The sequence below is a fragment of the Struthio camelus genome, chromosome 1 (genome assembly GCF_040807025.1).
Source record: "Struthio camelus isolate bStrCam1 chromosome 1, bStrCam1.hap1, whole genome shotgun sequence".
Taxonomy (NCBI): domain Eukaryota; kingdom Metazoa; phylum Chordata; class Aves; order Struthioniformes; family Struthionidae; genus Struthio; species Struthio camelus.
In genome coordinates this window covers 165,145,894-165,170,262 of record NC_090942.1, presented here as the reverse complement: position 1 = coordinate 165,170,262, position 24,369 = coordinate 165,145,894, and the positions used below count along the sequence as shown (strand labels likewise).

Below are 24,369 nucleotides of genomic sequence, written 5' to 3'. Positions count from 1 at the left end.
CCTGACTTGAAGTATTTTTTCTCCTTTAATCTTGCTGAGTAAGCTCTTTTTTTTTTTTTTTTAGTAGACTTACAAACCTTACCGATGTTCCTGCCCCCTTTTTGATGATATATGCAAATGCAAAAATGTTTGTTGTATGCGGAGTCAAAATATACTTGGGATGTTGGTCTTTAAAGAGCTGGGTATCTAATTAACTGTCTTGAGATAGGTATGTTTTCAGTCTTCCTCTACGTAACAAGCAAAGCTGTTGTGAGAGCAGAGCTTAGCTTGACAGGATCTGTTTCAGTCTTCCAAAGCAACATAGACTGTCAGCCAAGCTAGTATGCATGGTGACAAATTAAAAACCAGGATGAATTTGATACCTCCAACCACGTGAGAATATTTCAGTACCAAATGTAGAGGTGTTAATGGAAGTTATTAGCTTTTAAATGTTTCTCCCAAATGAAATTGGTATTTTTCACTGAAATGTCTAAATCTTCAGCTGTGAATAGATTTTAGTCTTATTTTAAATGGCAAAAGAACTAAAGTGTGTTTTTTCTGTTTTATTGTGTTGCTTTTCCAAAGCCAAGGGAGTATGCATAGAAAAAATACTGTCAATTTTCTTCTCTCTCCCTTACCTGATTTATAGTAAGAAATCATGTTTTTAATTAAAAAAATCCTCTAGAAAAATTACATGTGAGTGGGTCATACATCTTTAAACTGAGTGACCGTTTTGCCAGATGACTTCTCTCACTCTTCACACAGTAAAGAACAGCATATTTAAATCTTTGGGTTGGATAGATGCAAAGATGGTATTTTCTCCGCTTAAATCATCCAGAATACAAACCAAGTTTTTACTTGTGATCCTAGGGGGGAGGAACTGAGAGGGTGCTTCTTTGTCACCCCTCATGAAGTTGTGGATTTTGACATCCTTTACTTTTTTTCATGGCTGGTAGAGTGTAGCTGTATATCAGATACAGCAAATTCATCAGACATTGAATTTCTTTATTTTGTTTCATTTAATGAGGTTCATGCTTCTCTAGTCATGCACAAGTCCACCGTTCTTTTACAGAAACTATTCATTGGTGTTGAAAGGCTTGCAAACTCCTTATGAACTTTGGATGCAATTAGCCAAGGCAACTAGTTAAATGATGACAGGCTGTAGGTACTTGGTATCCCTCTTTTTGGCACTGTCAGGCGGTCTGGTCGTCCAAGCCTGGCTCACGCTGCAGAGCTGCCGAGAGGGCAGCGAGGCCAAACGGCTCACCCTGTGGGACAGGGCAACAGGGGTGGTGAGCTGGGGCAGTTCCTCTGCTTCCAAGTCAACAGGACCTGCCAGAATGAACCCGAGTGCTGAGGATGTGTCCACTGATGTCAAAAGGCACCAGAAGTGGACAGTGGCGTTGTCCAGGTTGCGTTCTGGTGGCTGGTCCCTCTTCAGTGATGTATATTAAGGCTGTAAATGATTTCTCGTTCGATTTCAGGTTGTGAGCAGCTGATCTCTTTGATCAGCTATTCCCACCCTGTGTAACCAGTAGTGGTAGTTCTGCTGACTGACAGACACGTTTTCAGTAGCCTCTAGTTGATTCACTTCTGCCTTGGACTACTTAATCAGTAGTACCCACTCATTTATCCTTGTCTGTAAGGAAACAAAACATCGAGCTGCTGAGGGGATTTACAGCAGGTTCATTGCCATGGTTTCAGACAGCTTTACGTAGCCTAAAAATAGATGCAGGAAAGAATATTCTCTTCCCTTCTCTCCCTCCCCCCAGCTCTCTGTAACTAGTTGGAATTTCCTTTCTTGTTTGTGTATTTTTGTTGTTATGGATTTACTGACTGACAGGTCAAGTCAATTTGTTTAATGTTTTGTTTGAAGGAGGAAAGTTCATGGTAGTATCTAATACATTGGGGAGTGACTTCCACGGTTGTGTGCCAAGGCTGTTATCTCCTGCTTCTGTCTCTTCCATTTAAGTAGCGCAGTTTTAGTAGGCTGTAGTTTGTTAGAAGCTGGTGGAAAGGTGCCTTAACGCAACTTGGACTATCTTATAGATACCTTGGAAAATAATTTTGTTGCCCTGTATTCAACAGAGGAAACGCGTTGAGTATCTGTTGATGTGCCTTCAGCAGGCTGCGTTGCTGTCAAAGGAGGCTTTCCTATTCCAAGCTGCAATTCATGGGTAACTGTCCTGCAGTTATACCACTGGGACATTACAGACATTAACGATCATGGTTGTAACTGTAGCAGAACAGGTTTTAAACTATCACCTTGTGTGCAATGGCAGTCCGGCTGCTGAGGCATGGAGCTGAGGGGTGACTGCTGCTCCCTATCCATGCTGACACAGTATGACAGCTACACAGCCTTGGCTAGCTTGCTTAATGCTTGCTTGGACAGGGCTTCGCCACCTCCTGACCATGTTGTTATGTCTATGTATGTCACAAAAATTGAGCTCTTCTGGTATGTGCCGACTAAACTATTTTTCACTTTGGGCTGGATAGCTGTGGGTTTCTTTTGTTTTTGGCTCTCCCTGCCCTGCCTCAGTCTTCAACAGAGGTGTTGACCGTTTCTGTTAACGGGAGTCCCAGATGCTTTTAGATCTCTCTCCCTAGACAGGAAGGGCATGGGTTGGAATCGCACTGATGCATTGGATTTCCTGCATTGCTTCCTGTTGAACCAGTGGGCCAAAACTGAAGAGGGGAGATACTGTGTTACAGGGCCCGCATTCAATGTGTAATTCCTGAGTTTCAGTGGATACCTATTTACGTAGGAGGCCAAGTAAACAGCCTCACAGCAGACACATTAACTTCCTGTATCTTTTAGTGACAGGTTTTGGAGGAAAGGGAAAGAATTCTGGATCATACTGCAAAGTTAGAAAGTCCTGTGTGGTCTCTTAGCCGATTCAGTGGCAAACAATGCGTCTGTTCTGATGATCAGGTTTTCATGACCAAGGCTTTGACTTTGCCCAGGAGAAGCTCCAGTAAGTTTATTGATTTGTATGTGTTGCTGCTTGTGCTGGGCTTTTTCTTTCTTCCTGCTGCTGCCTTTGTGATCAGAGTGCCTTAAGCTTTTTCTTTGGGGACTAAATGGAGAGGGGCTACTCGGTGCCATAGTGCAAATATGTTAAGGAATGGCTGCAGAGTATTGCTATTTAATCCTTTACTTTTTGGCTTATTTTACTGGGTGTAAATACTTTGAATTTTCCCATGTTTCTGAACTGATCACCGCTGTGATCACATTGGATGAAACTGGTATTTGTTAGGAAGAAGGCAGTACAAGATAGTGATTCTTCCCTATATTGGATAGTATAAAAGTGGCTAAGACTTAAGGGAGGACTGCTATTCGGAAGACATCTTGTTAAACCTAATGCAGGATTGTGCATATATTTTGGGGTAAAAGGGTCAGACAGAGCCTGATACTGGAATTTTTTGTATTTTCCTATGAGGTCCTTCTCTTCCTTGCCTGCTCTTGGTAGCTGCAACAAGTTTCTGTGCTTTCCTGCACCTCTGTATGGTATTCTGCAGTATTTATATGCCTGACTTTTAACAGCTAGAGAGCAGGAGAAAAGCAGCTGCCAAGTATGGATGAGTAAAGGCTGCCATCTCAGCCTTGCACGGGGCGGTGTTTTGGGGCAGGGGTACTGGAGGGGCCGGATGGCTGGTTTGCTGCTCTAAAGAGCTGTTCTGCTCCTCTTGAAGCAGAGATGAGTTTTCTGTCCTTTGAAAGGACAAGACATTTAGATTTTCACAAAATACAGGGCTCCCTGGGTTCAGGGAATAGCCAGGGCTAGGGGTATAAGGGTAGGGATGTGCTCTTTTAGCATTCAATGATTTTCATCTTCCCAAACTGAACGGAGGCATTCCTACAACCCCCTAGCGGGTGGGAGGAGGACAACCTTCTGTGTTAAATGTGTGTTCCCTGTGGAGGAGTGCAGACTGCTTCACTGAGGCCAGCCTGGATTGCAGAGCCATTGGCCGTGTTAGTGACACTGGAAAAATATTTGAAAAACTTGCCTGACTCTAGAGGGAAAAGTTTGCATACCTGGTAGATGTTCTCTTATTTTTAAAGTGGATGCCCCTTCTTTTGCTGTAATGACTTAGACCCCTGGGAATAGTCTGTGCATGAATTTGCATAAAATAAACCTACCTGTATAATATTACATCAACACACAGTAGAAGATTACTTCTTTCCTCTCTGCCAGCTATACTTCTTTCCTCTCTGCCAGCTATACTTCTTTCCTCTCTGCCAGCTATACTTCTTTCCTCTCTGCCAGCTATACTGTGCTTGTGTTTCAAACACTAACGTTTTACTTGTGCTTGTGTTTCCTCTAACCACCTGCTTGATCCCAGGTGCAACTCGTTGCTTGCCTGTGCTTTCCACCTGTGAATACTTGCATGTGTGCATGCTCCTGCGGTATGCCCAGAGCATCGTCTGGATGCTTACCTCCATAGTCAAAAGACACGGACACTGGTGCGCGCGTGTGTGTGTTTAGGGGGCAGGGAACAGCTAGGAGAGGAGCTATCAGGTTGCCTGTGTACATCTGCAAGACTAGAGAAGTTGGAGGAGAGTGAGGGCAATGCTGATATCAATGACGGTTTTTTTTTTAATATTGATAATCAAATTGTATGTTGTTTGTTTCCTCTAGATGATGAGGGACAATTTAAAGGTAGATGCATCATCTGCACAGTCCTTGTATCAATCAGAGTATCAATCAAATCAGAGTATGTATATTAAGGGAGTATGAAAATTAAAGATACTGTTATCTGAACTCTCAAGGAAGCATTAGTCATATGTAATTCCTTCTCTTCTCACAATGGTATTGTGAAATTAAAGTAAGTGCAGTTTGAGAGAGTAAATCAGTCTGCTGTACATAAAGTGCAGAAGCGTTGTTATTAATTCTATCTTAACAGCAGAATATGAGTAGTGTGTAGTTAATAAGCCTTAATGATAGAAGAAGGAGGAAGAAATAAATATTGAATATTTTCCCCTTAATTATCTGTTCTGTCCTGTGCAGTACGAGGCAGAGTATCCTTTGGCAGGGCCAGGGAAGGGAAATCAGTGATGTGCAAGAACAGGAAGGGGTAACTTAAAGTTTGATGGTATGCTTTAATTCAAATAATTCCTAAATCTTAACTCTTCTTTTAAAGTGTGTGTTTTCCACTTTTATTAAAAAAATAAAAATCCATTTTGTTTAAAAATGAAACCTCCTATAGCAGCCGTTAACTTTTACAGCCTCACTCAAGATCTCTGGCACTCAAGAGACTAATGTAACTCAGCAAGAGTAGAGGTGCCTGTGGTGTGGTGCACATGCAGCTTGGGATCATAGACTTTAATTTGCAGCTTGGGAAGGAACTGGACTAAGACCTCTGTCCTAAGATCAACCATTTTATTTATTTGTTTTTGTCTTGCCCTTCCTGACCAGATCTTTTGCATCCTTTGGGGCCTGTCAGCAGTTACTGGGCTACCCTCAGCTTTTAGTTGCAGTTTCTCCTTCCAGACTCCTGTCAGAGGGGGCTGTCCTGACCCATCTTTCCCATTTTTGTCTGGGTTTTTCTCGAGTCTCTGACATGCTGCTGCCCGAGCAGTCCCATTTCCCTCTTTCCTGCCTTGTTTTGGACGCTGGCTCCTGCTTGCTGGCTCCCGTCCCCATCCGTTTCTTTCTCTGCCTCCTGTTTTGGGCTCCTGTCCCAACGTGCTCCTTTGCCTCCCAAGACCTGGCATTGGGCCACTGTGCGCTCTAGCCACGCCACTTCCCCTTCCTCGCTGCATGGGTGCCAGGGGCGGCACTGCAGGGTGCGCAGCAAAGACGGCTCCCTTCCCTCGCTTCCAGCACCTGGCCGTGTTTCAGGGCCCGGACGTGCTCCGGTTTGGGCAGCCATAAGACAGAAAGGAGTTCTGCACTTTTCTGGGGCAAGAGAAAGCTCATCCGCTCTGTCTGGAGACTTGAACTATTTGGTTGTCGGGGGAAAGCATGAGCAGTTTGAGCATGCTCAGTGAGGAGAGGCTCTTAGAAGATTGTGGTTATTTATGCTGTGGAGGTCTCTGCCTGCCACGTGTGTGCTGTATACTCTATTGGATATGGGCCATATTCAGCTTATCCAAAGTTTGACTTAAGAATCAGGAGCCAAGAAATGAATATGAATCGTCTTAAAGTGAAGAGCGATCTAATACCTGATCTTCCTGTTACCTTAGTACACCAGTACTATCTGCTATGCTGTTTTATAGTAGTTGTTCCCCGAGTGGTATTGGGTGCCTTTTTAAGGTAGCACTCACTTTAAAGTCCTGCATTATTTACTATGTCTGTCTTTCTGATTCATCTTTCATTGGCAACTTCTACAACTCTATATCTTAATTTAAACAAAGAATCTGAATTTTATACCTCTGAATTCTACCCAGATTGTAAAGGCTTTTTCTAAATGTTACTTCAGATGATATTTTAAAGGAGAGTGGTGCAGACTGATAAGCAGCTTTGGTCATATTTCTGCTTTCTTTTTCTTTCCAACCCTGCGAGGAAGGGAATAGAACAAACAAATTGATGCTTTTCATTGTCCCCCTTTGGTAGTCAAATGTACAGATCTGCAGATAACGTTTTTTTTCACACCTTTGAGTGAGTAATTAGTTTTGAAATGTAGCAGAATCCAGGAGGATGTAATCTTCAATCACACCACCATAGCTTTAAGCAACAAACCTGTTTCAGTGAACAGACAAGCCCTTTTACTCCAGATACAGCTTGTAAAACTAGCAATTGCTGGAGTAACTTATGCCAGTTTTCACTATGTAATAGGTTATAGTAGGAAAAGCAGTTTATTTTGCAGATGTGGCAGCAGCTAGTAGGGCTCTTCTGGTATAAAAAGTTGTACCAAAAAACCAACCCTAGATTGGGGGAAAATAGTGTCTGTCCTAAAGCAGCATATAAGATTCTCATATTTTAACCAGACATAAAATGAGGAGTTTCCCTGTGGCAGTAGTATATCTGTATCTCTGTCTCATAGTATCTCGGATAGCCATTCACAGATTTAACAGAATAAATGCAGTGCTGTCAATTATCTAAAGAGAGAGAGGTATTGTATCTTTAAAGATCAGGAGAGCCGTCCTCTGACAAAGGGAGGACAGTGTCTAGGCTGCACTGTTGAGCAGAGGCAGAGTTTCTCCATGGATCTCTGTGGTTCTACTTCCCCCCTGTGCTTTTATTGATTTAAAAACTATCTGATCGCACAAATAACAATGATAGTTTCAGTTAACGTGCCAAGCTGTGAATGGGTTTGCTAGTTAGAAAACCTGCATGTGTTCTTGTGTGTTTTTTTTTTTTCCATCCTTCCGTCTCTGGGACGTCATCTCCCATCCAGGGGTTGCTTGTAATGAAGATTGGTCATAATTTGTCAGGTCAAGTCCTTAAGTTAAAACAATTAAATTGGTCAATTGTTGTAGTTCAACAATTTGGTACTGTTTTTGGAAGGGTTTAATATTTTTAGATGCATAAGATCCATTTCCAAAAAGAGAAATGAGATTGGAACTTGAGGAAGTTTGAAAGCTTTTGTAGGTTTTGAAGGAAAGTAAAGGCATAATTTGAAAATGCTATGGAATATTTGAATCTAGATGTGATACCACCACAACTAGTTATATATCCACCAGCATGCCTCTGAATCTATGAAGTTGTTTTTTAAACAGCTGTACATACAGCAAATTTTTTTTTTTTTGCACAAAGGTATATAAGCAGTTCTTGTTGGGAACTGTGTCATCAAGTGTGGTATTTCGTTGGTCAGGCATACTCAAGGCTTCTGGTAAAAGCCTTAAGTTTAAAAAAATCATTCTGTGTTCAAATATATCCAATTTTATTGAGCAGTTTTACAAACTTACGTTTTGGGAACAGGTATTCGAATATTTAAAGCCTGCTGTTTGTTTTCTGTTTGTTTGTTTTTTAGTATTTTTATGGTCATGTGTAAACTGGGCATACAACTTTGACCATAAATGTTTTCCGTGGTAGAACACCATATGCTGTCTATACCTAATAATTTTGTGGGAGTCTGATCATAAGTTTTGAGCAAAGAGGAAACTAGTAGAGACAATTACAGCTTCAATTTTGCATGTTTTGATAGGCCCAAGTTGGATACATAATGGTGAACACTCATATCGTTGTCTTTTGCGGTTTCTAGACTGCTGTGGCATATGGGTGTTATAAATTTGCATACTGTTCCTTTTGTGCAGGGCTGTGTTGCAGCTCCCCAGCTTCTGCTCTCTGTACCCTTGCAGTATGCCATCAGCACAAATCCAGACTGATGCTTGGCAGTGGAGAGAACAGGAGGCAAGCCTTGCTAGGGGTCTGCTTAGGGAAGGGAGAAGTCCCTCTGAAGGTGTCTAGACACCTAAATTAGGCTCTGGTTCCGGATGCCCTTTGGAGGAGCCAGACTTATGTTTAGGCAGTATGAATACCCCACCTCTATATAGCCCCATCTGGTTCAGAGTAATAATATGCCCCTCGAGCTAGTTATTTCTCAAAAACAGCTGTATCGGTTTTCCCCCAACTGCTAAACAGTAGTATTAATGTAGTGGGTTATCTATTCTCTTGACATGTTTTTATTTCATGGAAAAATGTCTGCGTTATACTTGAGGCTGGGTACGAGTTGCTGGAACCCTTTCAGAATTCTGTTAAATCTGGAAGGAAATCAGATTACTTTCTTATACTATAAGCACGTTCTGCTTGGCTTTCGTATGAGTGTTGTATGGGTGAATGAGCCCAGAGCATTCCAGCTGGCGCAACAGCTTTATTTATGCAGAGTGATGGCATGAAAGGGTTTTGGAAAATGCTTTTAATGGCTTCAGGAGTGATTTATATTAATGTTGAACCACCAAACTGCTTCAAGTTCTTACCCACCTTTGCTTGTGTTTTCAAGTGCCAAGCCATGGGTTCTGGTGATGACCCAGTTGATCAAGAAACTCTGTTCTGACGGGAAACAGAAAAAAGTAGAGATTTTCTTAAGCTGTCTCTGGCTGGTCCTAGTGTTTATGGACCATGTGGCCATAAAGTTTCTACAGTCTTTCTGTCCATAATGTGAAATAACTTTTTGCACGTATGGTGATGCTTTTATATCTCAGCTTCAAAATGCTTTAGGTCTTCCTGAAATGATAACACATACTTTGTCATTCCTACAATTTATTTTACTGTCAGTAAAGGAATGACTGTGTGACTTTAGCGTGCATTTCATGAGCTCTTTATTCTTAATTTTTCCTTTTTTCCAGGGAAGTTTTTTAGTTGTGTTTTGTCTGTTGTGAAGCATGTTAAAATTTTACTTTTTTGTAGGTTTTTAATGACAGAATTGGTACAAAATGGGTTGTGCAAGAAGATAAGGGGTGTCAGTGAAATAGAATATAAATACGTGATACCGCTGGCTTACAACTTCTTCCGAAGCATAATTTCTTTTGCTGGCAGTTGAAATGTAGGTGGGAAGCAACCTGGTCACAGATTGGGAAGGAGGGGGAGGAAAAAAACAAACAAACAAAAAAACCTCAGAAGCAGCTTGTGAGCATCCTAATAAAATAAGAATTTCTTTCCCCCTGTGAAATAATGCAGAAATTCCACAGAAAAAAATGTGGTCTGTTTGACTGAGAAAATGAAGTAGTGGGAAAGTATTTTCAAAGGAGATGAGACACTGCTGATCTTTACATCCAAGTTATAAACACATACATGCTAATTAAGTGGTGATACAGTAAATACAAAGCAACGGGTCAATATTTAATTCAAATTTTTACATGTCTAGTAAACCAGGTATTTGTGCAGAAATATCCCTTTCTGGGCTATTAAAAGCTTCAGGGCTTCAGGAGCTTGATGGCAGCTCCCTGTTTTGCTCAGATTGTCCATGACCCCTAAGGGAAAACAAAGTTAACGTAACAGTTGTTGGGAGCAATAGGAGCTAAAAATTCCCTTTGGCCAGCAGGTAGGACACTACTTTCCCTTCTAGGAGTAACCAAAATTGCCTCTTTGTGCAGTGCTTTCTGTCTGGCTGCTTTAAAAACTAAAGAAAAACTTAAAATTGGCTGTGTCAGTTCGACTACAGTATTGGCATTCCTGGCTCGAGTAAATTGCATGGGACAGGCCACAAAAGAATATATTAAAGAATGAGTAACGAAGAAAAGTCCGTAGAGCTCAGGAAATTGTAACAGTTGGTCCCAAGAGTGAATTGAATAAAGAGCTTTCCAAGGAGTTCCTTTGAGGGGGGTGAGCGCATGAAGGTTTGTGATTATTCACTTACATGCATATATATATGTGTGTGTGTGTGTGTGTGTATATATATACACACACACACACACATATATATAATGGCTTTGCTTGCTTGTGTGAGATTCCAGGAATTAAAATAAATGTTTCTTGTCTGCAAGAGTTTCTAATGCGTGATTGTCTGGAAAACATAGCATGTAGGGAATCAATATGTTTACTGCCTTGTTTAATATCATTGACAGTCATCAAAAGTAATTTTAGTTTCGTGGGTTTAAAAAAAATACTCGATTTGCCTGATTTGCAGATCAGATGGTACTTATGCTTAAAGGATGAGATTTTTTTGTCATAGAGACAGTTGCAAAAACATGCAGAAAGCTGTTTATTACGGTACTTGCTGATGGATCTACTGTGTAAGTTGAGGATAAATTAGCGTGCGTCAGATTTGGGAAGGGTGGGACTGCTATCTGCTGACGTGGGAGATGATTTGGAATCGGGACAGCACCACAGAATTGCAAACAGCTTTGGGCCTTGTATGTAATGAAGATAAATGAGCTCAAGTTGGAAGCTGAATGACTCTAAAGGCAGAAGCAGTGATGGATGCTGGCTCTTTGCTATACAAACAGGCTTAGAAGAGGTGCTTTTAATGTTGTGTGTTGTACTGTACCTGCATACATGTTCATTATTCTGGATTTTGGATTAGATTATTAATGTACTGAATAGTTTGAATTTACTTGTAAAGGTCTATGTTTCTGCTTAGGTCCCTGAATTTGACGTTGGTTTCATATTCTTGACAGCACCTTAAAGGTGACTGTGGTATATTTGATACTATAATCAAGTATATACCAGATTGCTGTACAAATCTGAGCACTTAGTCCATCTACTCCACTGTGCCATAGAAACTGAGTCAAGCGACAAAACAGCATGATTTAGAGGTTTTCGGAATCTGACCAAGATGGGCAACTTTGTGAGCCAGCTCTATTTCACGGCAGGTGGTGAATTTTGTTCTACTGTGGATACTCTGTCTTACCAGAGGGCATCTCTTATTGCTGTAAACTTTATAGACTGCAGAGTGCTGGGGTATCCAATTCTGAGACTTGCAAAAAGTAGGGAGTCCTGGTGTTTCCTTGGGCAGGCAGATTTGAAGCGGATAATGATCTAGGACCCTTAGGGAGAGGAGTGAAAAAATTAAATCTATAGGCTAGAGGTTGTCCTTGAACACACTGATGGTACTCACCCCTTTTACTTGAGGAACCCAGTTTAGGAGCTCCCCCTGTACCCTAAAGCAGCTCCTGCTCTCCACTGGGGCCACATACGAGCCTCCAACATTGACCTGATAAACCATACCTTACTGAAAGCCTCAATACTTCTGAATTCACATCATGGTGTGTTTTTTTTCCCTAAAATATGGAAGGTGCTTTTTATAATCCCTCCTTCTCAAGCTGATACTGTGAATGTGAGCAGCAGTCTGAGCAGGAGTCCAGAAACCTCCTATTGCAGTGTTGTTGTTAGAGGTTGAACAACCAAACTTGAACTCTACTGTGAGTAAGCAGAGAAGCAGACGCCTTGCTCCTGTCTTCTGGAGTACTACCGTCCAAGCTTGAATTATTTCTCTCCTGAGAGCTTTTTGATTTCACATTTCTTTGCTTCCAGAAAAATACTGGTCCCCTAGTGTAATGAAAAGTTTCTGAATTTATGTCAGATTTCTAATGTATGTTTTCATTGTTAGGACCCTTGTGTAAAACTGTGTCCGATGTCTCGGAATAATGTGAAACATGAACATTTTGTTAGTGAGGCAGCTGTTTGTGGCTTTTCTTAGTACCTTAAAAAAATCAGACCTTGTAGATAAGATTTCCTGAGAAATTCTAAAAATTCTCCAATGAGGAACTGTGAAAGACTCATAATAAGACTCTAATTTCAAAGCTCTCGCTCAAAAAAAAAAAAAAAAGTTTTTCTGCTGTAGACTTCCTGTTCCTACAAAACATGTTTGCCTTTCATTTTCGGAAAGGGTAAATCTGTCTAGTCTTGGTATTCCAATGCAGATGTCCCACTTGATCAGTGGTGATTCCAGCTCAGAAAATGTTTTTGGTGTTTGCCTGGGATGTAGCTGATCCGTTCACTTCATTTGGCATGACTTGAAAATCTGCCATTTGTTGCTGTGACTGCTAGCCTTATGCATGGTATCTGTTACCTCATGGACCATCGTTCATTAGTGCTATACCTGAAGCACACAGATTCGCTACTGTGCTTCATTTCTGAGCAAGTATAGAGGATTGTGCAAGTGTTGAGTGTTTATCTTAATTCATCTTCAAAATTACAGTTTTAAAGCAGAAGTAGTATCAATATTATTTAGATGAATAGTTTTAATATTTTTAATCACTGTGGTTGCTTAGTACAATTCTGCCATGGAATTGCAGAAACTAACTGGGATAACATTTCACAAAATACAAAAGTCCGAGCTCTATTTGCCCTCCCTCCACCCCCAGTCATTTCAGGCTAAGTTCAGTGTTCCTGTTCCTTTCAACTTATTATTTTTATTTTAGGGGTTTTCTTTATTTTGCTCTATTTTTTTTAAGTATGGGTTCAAGAAACCTCTCTTATTTCATGGTTATGGTCATTCTGGTAAATTAATGAAAGCCCATCTTTACTGAGAATTTATCCTGAAGGTGTAGAATATTTCCTTGTTTGAAGGCACTGCAGTTCTGTTGCATGCTTTTATGCAACACATTTATACATATTCTGCTGTTATCTAAGGGGAGGGAAGAAGAAACATGAAGAATCAGCACATCGTATGAAATGTAGTCTCTGATAAACTGGACCCTGAAGTTGAGTGGCTGAGGTGCAGACACCTTCTGCTGCCTCACCTTTGGAGGCATTAATCCCTAGCGCAAGGGTGGATTGGGCATTTGAGGGTGGTGGTATCTTCAGCCTTGCAATTGAGTTCGCTCAAGCTGCTTTCAGATCCCTCAGGACTGTGCATATTACCCTGTCTTTCCTCACAACTAATTTATTCTGATTCTTTAAACTTATTCCAACTTGTTGAGTTTTATGGGCTTTTTGCAAATACGAAGGTGCTTCAAACTGAAGGTAAGTACTTTACAGGTGTGTTATCAAGCTCATATTCACTATAATCCTCTCAGCGGTTGAAGCTTTCCAAGAGCTTCACAAGAAGCTGCAAATTAAAAGTGCACGCTAGTAATTTGTCAGAATGGCCCCTCTTATTTTCTCTTTCCTGCTCCATGTTTAACCTTTGGAAGATCTGAATTGAATTTGTTTTTCTCTAGTCCTACAAGTCATTGAGTCAGGTTGAGTTTTCTCGTCTGGTGTTATATTGACTACGTTAATCTCTTTCAAATGTTTCCCTCCAGTATGAACTGGAGACAGTACAGGGCTAGCATCTGAGACGACTTGGCTTCAGCTTTAGCTCAGCTGCCGTTCTGCTGAGTGACTTTAAGGCCAGTCACATCCCATTGTACCTTAATTTTCCCCATCTGTCATTAGAGAAGAGTGGACACTGTACTTCCTTTTGCACAGTGCTCTGAAAAATGTGTAAAAGGCCTCGACACCAAATAACGTTCTCCCCAAACAGCACTTCTGGAATCTTTTGCATCAAATGTTCAAACCTACAGTGGCTTATTGTTCCTTCCCCACCCCCTCAGTATTTTATAATTTTTTGTAACCCTTTTCCCCCTCTTGCCTGCCTACCAAACAAAAGTTCTGCTTATACTCCCAGGTCCCTTAAGACTACTGTTAAGTCAGTTTGATTGGTTTTTCTTTCCGCCAAAGAAAAAGAAATGGAAACTTTTATTTACCTGAACATTTCTGATCCTATAAAATGCACCTGTTTAGTCGCAGTTTTGAACACTGAAGACTAAAGTGGCGTTACACTGAACCAGCTCTTGGCCTTTGTCCAGCTATTACATAAGTACATACAGAACTTTAAATTTAGAGCTAAGCATGTAGTATCTCTGTAAAAGATTGTTAACATCTGATTAGCAGAAAAGCACATTTACTGATCGACCTAATGACATTTGCAGCTTTCTTCGTTTGTGCCCTCCAGGTGTTTTAGGTAGAGTTACATGAGGTGGCTGGAGTTGATCTAAGGGCTTGCCACAGCTGCAAGAAATGCTGTCTCTGCCTTACTTCTTCTGGCCTTAGGTTTGTCAGCTTGCTAAGAGCCAATTTAATCTGCTAACCCAGCAAAGAACAAAACACTGAATTATTTTCTTTCAGGCTAGCAAGCTGAGTTGGCTCAGGGAAGGGTCTAGAGGTTGTCAGCATTGGCGCAAGGCAGAAGCAGAGCCGTACACCTGGAGGAGAAGCTCCCTGCAGCAGTCTCCCTCTCCTGTTTTGCAGATGCCGCGGCAGCTACTGCAAGGGGTGCCGATGTCCAGAGGACGCGCAGCGGAAACAACAGACAAAGTTTTGGCCCTGGGTTGTGTCAACTGTCCATATGAGCAGGCAGAAACTCTGAATTTTCAGAGCTTAGTTGAGTCCTTTATTTGCCATTGCCTGGACTCCCTTATGGACTGTTTACCTCCACTTTCTTTCTGCCTGGAACAGTGGTATTAAAGCCGTGCTGGATGCTGCTTTTTCTCCGTTACTACCCTCCCTAAATCCTCAATGTCTTATTTCCAGTAGGGTGGCTCTAAATTTCTCTGTCCTCTCTCCCACCTTCATGATCCTCCTCCTCGTTGAGATGGACACTAAGTACCTTAATCCCCCCAGTTTTGCTTAATATTGATTTTGTTGCATTCTATGACCTTACTTTTTGGTCTTCTAAATCAAAGTGGTTTAGAGAAGAGTATAAAGCTTGACTAATGCGATGCTTTATTTAGAGACCGTAATTGTAATAAATTTTCAGACCTCTTTTAGGTGAAGGCAAAATAAATATATTGTGCTGATTTTATGGAAGCACCATAGTGAGACTAGTGTTGTACAGAAAAAAAAAAATTAAATAATGTCCAATACAGCGTGCCAATACCTTGAGATATATAGATTAAAAAAGGAAAAGTCTGCTTTTAATTTAGAAAGTGGCAGATACATGTGATCACAGTAGCCAGTATTTCTTAAATCTCTGCTTCCAAAATGAAGTCTGCGTATGTAACTAATGGACTCAATACGTATATTACAAGAGTTTCTATACTACTAGCTGTTAATAAAAAGATCTCTTTAGCTCTCTCTATGTGGAGTAGTTTGGCTTGTACTTTCCCTCCATATTTTTTTTGGTTCCTAAATTTCGGCCTTTTTCCTTGTTTCACTAAGTTTATTCGCCTGTCCGTATGTGTGTATGGACCACTAGATCCTTTATTGAGAAGAACATTTACAGAAAGCTTTTCAATACTTCCTTATTGTAATGCTATCACTTGAACTGCATTGGATCGATTCCTACACTTAGGATTTGATAAATAGAACAAGACTTCATCCATTTTAAATGTGTGTACCTAGCCAAAAACTACTGTAATAATAAAGCTATTGTAGAAGTCCTTTCTTCATTTTTCGGGTGTATGCAGTACACCCGAATGGTGTACTGCATGGTATGGTGACTTTAGGAGAGCTCATAAAACTGCTTTTGAATTATCCTTGTTGTGCGGTGGTGATTCCATACCAAGAGCATGTGTTATCATTATTATTTTTTAATGTTCATATGCACTTCACATGCAAGAAAATCAGACTTATTTCTAAATAGGCCTGGAGTCTTGCTATAGCTTTTTCTCTTTTCTTCTTGGAATTCCTACCTCCAACTGCAGCTTTATTGCTGGCATTTCTTGTTTTGTAAAAGGCTTTAATTACATTGACTTTTACCCTTTAAAAACAATTAATTAAATTGATTCCTCTTACCTTTTGGATTACAATGCCAATTGATTAATAATTATGAAATGGATTTGCTGCTTGTTAATATTTGGCTTGCACTTGGGTAAGTTTCATCTGGTATCTTTTCAGCCCTGGTAGGTAGTATTGGATTGTTTCGTTGCAAAAATTACCAGCTTGAGTTTGCCTTTGTTAGCTGTGTCGACTTTGTTGTCCTGTAGGGAAGCTTCTAGGTTGCCTGAGGTTTTTTTCTGTTCTCCTTCCCTTGTGCCTTTTGAGTTGACGTTTGAGTGCCTTTAGAAGTGTGTGGTCCTTGATATATATATATATATTTTTTTCCCTCCATTCTCTTCCTCCTCAACTAACTTTTTTTTAAAGCAAAGTAGTGCTTTAAAAATTTTTTCTCCAAGCCACTTTCTGTGTTTAATAGTAAATCAGTGGGGACAAATTAGTCAGGAAGTGGAAGAGTCATGTGTAATAAGTAGTATGCTGAGTATACTCTGCTGAAAACAGGATTGTTTTCGTTCCGTCCTTGTGGAGAGAGTTGGTATCTTATTCCATGGTACTGTTCGTTATAGTATACTATAGAGCTGGTAATTCATTTTACTAATACGTGGGCTAGGTCGTCCTTTCCATTTTTCCCATAGGCTTCTGAATAATTTTAACCTCACAGTAAAAGCCAGACAGTGATTGGCACTATTCTTCTTGTACCTCTGTTCTGCTGTTAGTTACATTTCTGTTCTTTCTGTTTGTTACATGTTTTTTTTTTTTTAATGGTCATTGATCAGCCTATGAAAGTCATGGGCAATGGAAATGCAGTTACCAAGGAAGACAAATAGACAGTAGCAGCAGGCTTTATCAGAAATCCAGCTAGAATGTCAAAAGGTTGAGGGAGGAAAAAAAGTGAAATGAAATTCTGGTATGATGTGTAGCATTTGACAAGTGTAACTAGTGATCCTTGAATTCAGTAAGAAAATTCAAAACTATGCCTTATGAGAAATGACACTGAATCTCTGACGTAGCTCTGCTCCTTTTTTAGAGTAGAATTTTTCTTTAGCAGAAATGTGTTGTATAGCATGGTGCAAAAGCTGAACAGAAACAAAGCTAGCAAGCTAGTTTCTGGGGTTACTTTCCATGGATACAAACAAGACATCCATATTCAGAAAGCTGTGCAGGCGAGCTGGCACAGATGTCGTGTTCCCTTGGTGCAGTTAGGAGGGGCCGTTCCTTGGTGTTCCCCTCCCACTTCCCAGGCTATGTGAAAATCAGATTTTCTCATTTGAAAACTCAGAAAGAGAATTCAGATTTGTCTGTGCTGGGGAGCCTTGCTTTTCCCAACCAGTGCTGCTGCTGCTGGCTTTTTCTAGACTTCCCAGTAGTTGGTTCTCACAGCCCTTGATCCACTGGTGGAGTCAAGGATTTGTTTGCTTTAGGAAACAAATATTTAGGCCACATAATAGATTGCACAGGGTCATTTCGTTCCCCCTTGGCGTGCAGGCTTCACAGAACTTTAAACAAGGTAGTAGCTGCAAAAGGGGTAGAGAAGGCTGGAAGGGGCAAGAGAAAGTGCTAACATGACCAGGACAGGGGATGATGGTCAACAACTGGCGAGTTGTCTCAGCTGCACTCCTCCCCTTCCTCCCTTCTCTGGGAGGCCTGGATTTTGCTACTAACAGCCTGATTTGTAAGTACATCAAAATTAGTGTAATTCATTGAACTGTGAGTTCTTGTCATGTTCTGCCTCCAACGTGGTCTCGTTGCCTTTTCCAGGAGAAAAGGAAAATTATTCTTTTCCCATGGTGCAGTACTGCAGCCAGTCTATCAAAATCTTCCATACTCCAACAGGTGATTAGCCTCTCTATTTTGAAAAAAAGAGAGTTTGCATGGTATCCTGTCTTTACATGATTTATTTTTTATTTAAAAAAATTCATCCTATTACTTTGTGTTAACAGTTGTATCAATTGTAGGTATATGCACGCTAATGCTCATGTGCAACAATTCATATTTATAAGTGATATGGGTTTTTTTTGCCCTTATTCCTTTACTAGATATAAGAAACGTGTTTCTCTAAACATGGGTGAGACAGAGCAGAGACCAACAGCAGGATCCCGGTTGGGAGCGCAGGAAAATGCTGGGATCAGTACCTTGGAGCATGGACAGAAACCACCTATGACACCTCCAGGAAAACTCATCTCCATCAAAATCCAGATGCTGGATGATACACAAGAAACTTTTGACGTTCCGGTAAGGATGTGGAGGTTGGGATGGCTGAAGACTATTCAGGGTTTTCTGAAACTCAGTGTTTTCAAACCAATTCTGTTTTTATTCCAAATTTCTGATTCTTACTGGCCAATGAATTCATGTTGTGAAGAAAATGATTGTATCAATCAGCATTAAATATGTAATGGTGCAATAAAATAATGTTGAACAGTGTAGTGAATTATAAATTACAGTTATTATTTTGTTTCTGTTTGAATAGCTTCAAAAGTAGTCAAAGGGGGTTTTCTGTGTTTTGTTTTTTCTTCAAATATTATATCAGTGATTTTTTTTCCCCACATTCTAAACAATTTTTTTTTTCTTGGTGCTGTTTTGCCCTTGATCCAGTAAACCGTGGCTCTACAAGGAATTTTTTTTTTCCTTGGAAAGTCCTTAGAATGTTGACTTGAAATCATCAAAGTTTTTGCTAATTTATATCACTCTTACAGACACCAATCGCTTGCACACGCATTGAGTGCAAGGAAAGAATCAAAGCAATCCCATCTGAAGTTTCTTTATACACTCCGTTCCCATTGAAATTAATGTTGGTTTGTACTTGCCAAGTAAGGGAGTAGAATTACTGCTGCTTTTGTGTGTGTGATCAAAAGAATTAGTCTGAATTAGTTTTGGTTTGAAGACCAACTCTCTCTTATACTATCTAACAGCTAGTAACCACTAATGACTTTAACATGTCGTACTTAAGTAATTAACGTGTAAGGTTCTTAAACAGTGTTGCTGTTATGGAAGCATATTGGAACGTATGTTTTTCAAAGTTCTCAGGGTTCAGTGAATAGGAAACTGGAAACCTGAGTTCGCATTCATCCTTTGTTACTAGCATTTTAGGTAGCCATGGTAACTTCCATGCCTTCTTTGGCTCAATTTTTCCTTCTGTGACGCGGGGATTTACCAATGAGGTAAATAGATCTTCTGGGTATAGCACTCTATAAAAGTACTTATGGTCTGTGATAAAATGTTATCCATATATTAAAGATGAAGAAATTCTGATTAGGAAAATGGCTACCTTATCAAAACATGATTTTTTTTTTTTTAACCTGTCTGCAAGTTGTTTATGCTTTTTTGGTCTGCTCTCTGCTGCACTTTGTTACCCAACTAGTCCTATTTGTTCAGCTTCAGAATTTCTTGTATTAGAAAGTTCTCTAGACAGGTATTTGTAAACTGAATTGTCATGAAGAAAAATGCTCATGTGTATGCACCTTATATCTATGATACTTCATGGCCTTCAAAATGCCTATTAAACACCTATAGCAAGGCAAGCAGAATATAATTAAGAGTCCTCAGATATCCATAGATGTCCAAAAAAGTTATTCTAGTTTAAACTATTAGATGTTAATTAGACATGTACTGCTTATCATACGTAGTACAAATATCCCTGTTAACCCAGATATGACACTTTCTTTTCTTGGGTGCTGCTTCACTATCCTAAAACTCTTCAGAAATGACACAGTTTATACGAGTTCATAATCGTATTTAACAAACACTTATAACGAACTATTTTGAGATCAGGATCCTTTCATGAAGTTGTTTAGAAGTGAACATGAGTAACAGATGAATGCAATACACTGTTAAAACTCTGTCTTTGCTTCTGGCAGTTTGAGAAAAGAGCAGTTTAACCAGCTTCAGCATTAGAAGATATCCGTGTTGGTCTGTGTTCTGTAACCTTCAGTGACATTTGGAAAATACCTTGGTTTGAACAACTTTCTGTTCAGATCACTTCAATATGAATGTTTCCCGAGGCTTTAATTTCATAATTACATATATTCCAGCAGAGTCCACTTGGATTTAAAATCAGATCTTTTGGTGTAATTTGTAGGACCTTTTAGATTATCAGGTCTCTTAGAGCAGAAGGTTCATAAGCCCTTTTATCTTTAAATTAAATATACGTAGTCAAATGATGCTATACCCATCATTTTCTGTCTCCTTTAAGAGACATTCATTTTCAGTCCCATTTTACAAGACTGAAAAACTTTTATTACATCTAAATTGGGATGTTTATTCATGTTGGAAAACCCATGTTCCCATTTACAAGCTTGCTGTTTTTAGCCAGATTGGTGCAGTATACACAGAAAAAAGAAAGTGACACCATTTCAGCAAAATATTTTAGGCAGCAAGTGTGGTTGTGGACAGAGGATGTTAAAGATATATGCCTAAGCACATCTATGGACTTGCTTTTCAGTGGAGAATTAAGAGCATTTTCCATGAGTAAAGGTCTGAACTACTCTTTCCAAAATTTTAGCTGCTGCCATGATTATGAAAATAATATTCCAAATATGCTGTAAGTATAAACTGAGAAGGTGTTGTGTTTCTGACAGTTTCAGGAATTTTGCTGGACATCTTTTTCTTTGTTAGCACACGGGCCAGATTTTAAGTTGTTTTATCACTGCATATTCTGTCTCTTGTAGGAAGATAAGAAGTTTAAGTCATGTCCACTTATTTGCTCTGGAATTCTGTGTAAAAAATAGAAGAAGGTATTGGTGTTCTTCCTTCTGGAATTTTGGGAAAGAAGTGAAACAGCTGGGACTATCCATCTATCTAGTTCTCCTTTCTTGCTGTTCCTAGAATTTCTTTTGTTATAGATTCAGCCCACCAATCAGTTAAAACCGGAAAAGGATCTTACTCCGTGTGGTGTTTTCCTTGACTTTCCTCTCCTCTTCCAGGAGACAAGATTCAATGGCCTTGCATTTGGGCAACCCCCGTCTCCTCATCCTATGCAAATGGCCTGTTTTTATTAGAACACAATCCTTCAGATTTCTGTCTTCTCTGTACACAATAAAACAGCAGAAAAGTATGACCTACTTCCATCCCACCCCCAGTGCTTCTGTTCTTTGGGCTGCTATTTAAAAGTAAAATAACTTCAGTGTCATTGGTTCTTCTGAAAGAAACTTACTCTTTACTGACCAGCTCTTGGTACTAGTGTTCTGATGCTATATAAGCGTACCATTTCCAGCTCATTACATTAGCTTCTCACAAGCAAATTAAAAGAAGACGGGGGGCGGGGGAATCCACATAGCTTCACGTGGACCTGTAAATGACTTTTTTTTGCTAAAGAAAGCACTAGGTATATGGAGTCAGTTTCTGTAGGAGACTTGAAAAACAGAAGCCCACAATGAAAGCCTTTTCATCAATCTTTGCAGATGCAATATTGCAAAAGAAAGGGTGCATAAGAAAACTTTCATATTTTGCTTGCTGTTAACAGCTGATATTTCATTGCAGAATGTCCAAAAATTTCAACATTCTAGAAAGCCAATAAAAGCTTGAATACATAATCCTGGATCATTAATATGCATCTAGTGTGGATTGCCAGCCCAGTTAGCTAGCTGCATGACTTTTTCCAAGCAAATGCAGATGTTTGAGGGGAAGGTAGGTACTGCTTCTTTCAAAAAAAGATTAACAGATCATCACAGTAATATTTTAGTAAAGGTCAACATTTTAATTTTGTATTTAGTGTCCTTAACATGAAAGGAGAAATAAATTTTGTCAGTCATCTTTTCGAGCATGTTTTTGTACAGTCTCTATTGATAAAATAAATTATTTGGAATAGCATTCCCCCTTTAAAGTTATTCAGCTTTTTAGTACTGTATTTCTGTACTGAATTTAGTTTGATTCTGTCCTAAATCCTCAGAAAAGAATGGACTTAGGCGAAACTTACAGGTAGTCAGTGCCTGAAAACCAGGCCATGAGTTACAAGTTAATAATCAGTTGTTCAGGGCTTGAAGCTCTTGGCCATGTTGTTTGCTTTATGGATGGTTTTCACGCAAGTGTTGGAATATGTTTTTGTCTCTTGGTCTTTGCTTCTGAGTGTAATTTCTAGTTTGGCTATGTTTGATTGCTGCAAAAATTAGGTATGTTATCTGGAAGACTACAGAGGGGAAAAATATTCCACCATGTTTCAACCAGTGTTTAGCTGAATTATGATTATGTGGTAAAATGGGCAAATACAGTCCCTTTCCTCTAGGTGAGGGGACAACAGCTTTAGCTATAATGACTGATGTGAAGGAGGAAGAGCAATTTTTTGCATTTGTACACGTAACGATAATCATATATAGGCAGATCTTAAGCATTTTGAAAATTTGACACTTTTGCTATAAGATTTATGAAACGCAGCACTGCTAAATATGTTGTATATTACACAAGAGATGCTAGAGTGTACAGTTCTACTTGTATTTTGCTCATTTTTATTTTTACCAGTTACTCGCTTTCTTCTAGTCTAAACTAGTTTGAAGAGACTATGGTTCATTCCATAAAAACACAGTAAAATTTACATGTGTTCTTAGGTTTTAATCCAGTCACTCCTGAAGATCCAAACCAGTTTTACAGTTTTTAAGGAACAGTGGAAAATGGCTTATGATTGTGTCTACTAGAGATCACTCCGGTGCAAAAAACCTTAATGTTCACACTGTTACGCCTTTTATATTTATTCTTCTAACTGCTTCAGTTCCAGAAATAATCTGCTTTAAAACTACTATTAAGCAGAAAGAATCAGCAGAAAGAATACCTTTCTAGGTAATGCGGAAGACATGATTTAGTCTCATATTAGTCTGCTGTGATGACTGAGTGACTCAGACCAGGTTTAGCCATGACTGACATGATGCCTGTCACTGACCATATCCTACTCCCTGAGTTGCTGATGCTGATTTGAATGGAATGACATTACTGATGCTATATAAAACAACAGAGTTCTTTATTTGCTATTAGCATCTAAGATGAAATGAAATTATATTAAAGGAGGGGAGGATTCTCCTTTTGGTTAGGATCTGGTCTCTCTAATGAAAAACAACACAAAATTCTCTTTATTGTTTTTGGAAGAAAAGAGTTGCTGCCTTTTTGTGGCTGTTGTTCGGAGCGACCAGACATGCTTGCCTGTCAGATTACTCAAGTTTATTAAACATCTGTTTTCTGTCTTACATAAACTTTCTTTCTCTCTGAGTGCTTTCAAGCTTTGAAATATGCAGGGTTGGAAAATGTCATCCTCTTTGAGGGATTAACACCTGCTTTCTTAAGCAACAGGAGTCTCTTGATAGAAAACAGGGTGAGGGTATAATCCATAGTAAACATCAGTTGTAAACATCTCTTCTTACTTCTGTTTGCTTTCCTCTCAGAAGAGAAAGGCTTCCTCAACCTCATGTTTAGCTTATCTAAGTGTAAGGAACAAATGGTGTTAGTATACAAGTATTTTTATTCTCTGGGAGTTCAGATGCAGTGCATCTGCAGGGAATTTTGGTACCTGATGTCCAGAATTTTCAGAAAAAAGGGCCTTATAATCCTGCTTTGGCTATTTCTTAGGGCTGGGATTGGCGGGGGGGAGAGGTTTCGTTTGTTTTTTTTTTTTTTTTTTTTTTCCGGTTTGTTTATGTAGCTATACTGGTGGTTCATATTCCCTGTGGGGGTGAGTTGCCTGTTATTGAGAGTACTTATCCCCTGCAAACTTCAGGCCAATGGAAGTTTGCAAGAAAAAGCTTAATACTGAAAAGTCTTAATCCTTAAAAACAAAGGTCACATAGGCAGCGTGTGTATGCTGGCTTGGGGGTATGAAAGGAAATCTCATCCTTGACATTTATAACTATATTGACAGGGCTTTAAGTGTAGATCAGACCTTTGGCAAAGTCCCAGAAATAACTTCTTAGCTCTCCTAGATAAAATCACAAATAAGCCTCCTACTGCCAAATGGTGTAATTTCTTCTTTACACCAGTAAGATCAATGTTTCTGGACTTCTGTACTCAGGCCTAAGAGCTTCATTGTGTACTTGTGTACAGTAGATACCCTTAGGTCATGAGAATTTAAGCCCTATCAAATTCTTCTTGGGCAAGGTGCTGAAGAATAGATTCTTTGGAAGGGTATAAATTGGGGTTTCATCAAGGGCCAAGGTGAAACTTCTACACACTGGAGAAATACTGCCATAGCACTTTGCACTTTGAATGTCTTCCTTTTTCATCTAAGTTATGCAGAAAGGTGACACTGAAGGTCTCTCTATTTCTGCTTTTGATGAAGGTCAAACTCTTTATTATGAAGGCATGCAGAATTTTCAGAAAAATCTGTCTGCAGCTTTTTGCGCTGCCCCTGTTTTTATAACAGCTGCATGTGCTTTCTTATAAACTTCAC

The 24,369-nt window shown here is 39.6% G+C and overlaps 1 protein-coding gene across 6 annotated transcripts in view; it reads left to right on the top strand.

Moving 5' to 3' along the window:
• Positions 1 to 24,369, top strand: part of FARP1 (FERM, ARH/RhoGEF and pleckstrin domain protein 1) — a 216,115-nt gene that overhangs the window by 25,021 nt on the left and 166,725 nt on the right. For 4 of the 6 annotated variants that reach the window (XM_068928599.1, XM_068928609.1, XM_068928602.1 and 1 more), the window contains exon 2: positions 18,044 to 18,239. In XM_068928599.1, coding sequence (XP_068784700.1) covers positions 18,069 to 18,239 — 171 coding nt within the window. In that variant the 5' untranslated portion in view covers positions 18,044 to 18,068. Of the gene's footprint in view, positions 1 to 17,534; positions 17,680 to 17,765; positions 17,841 to 18,043; positions 18,240 to 24,369 lie in introns of those variants that run through there. The other 2 variants (XM_009689920.2, XM_009689921.2) reach the window with 2 other exon arrangements.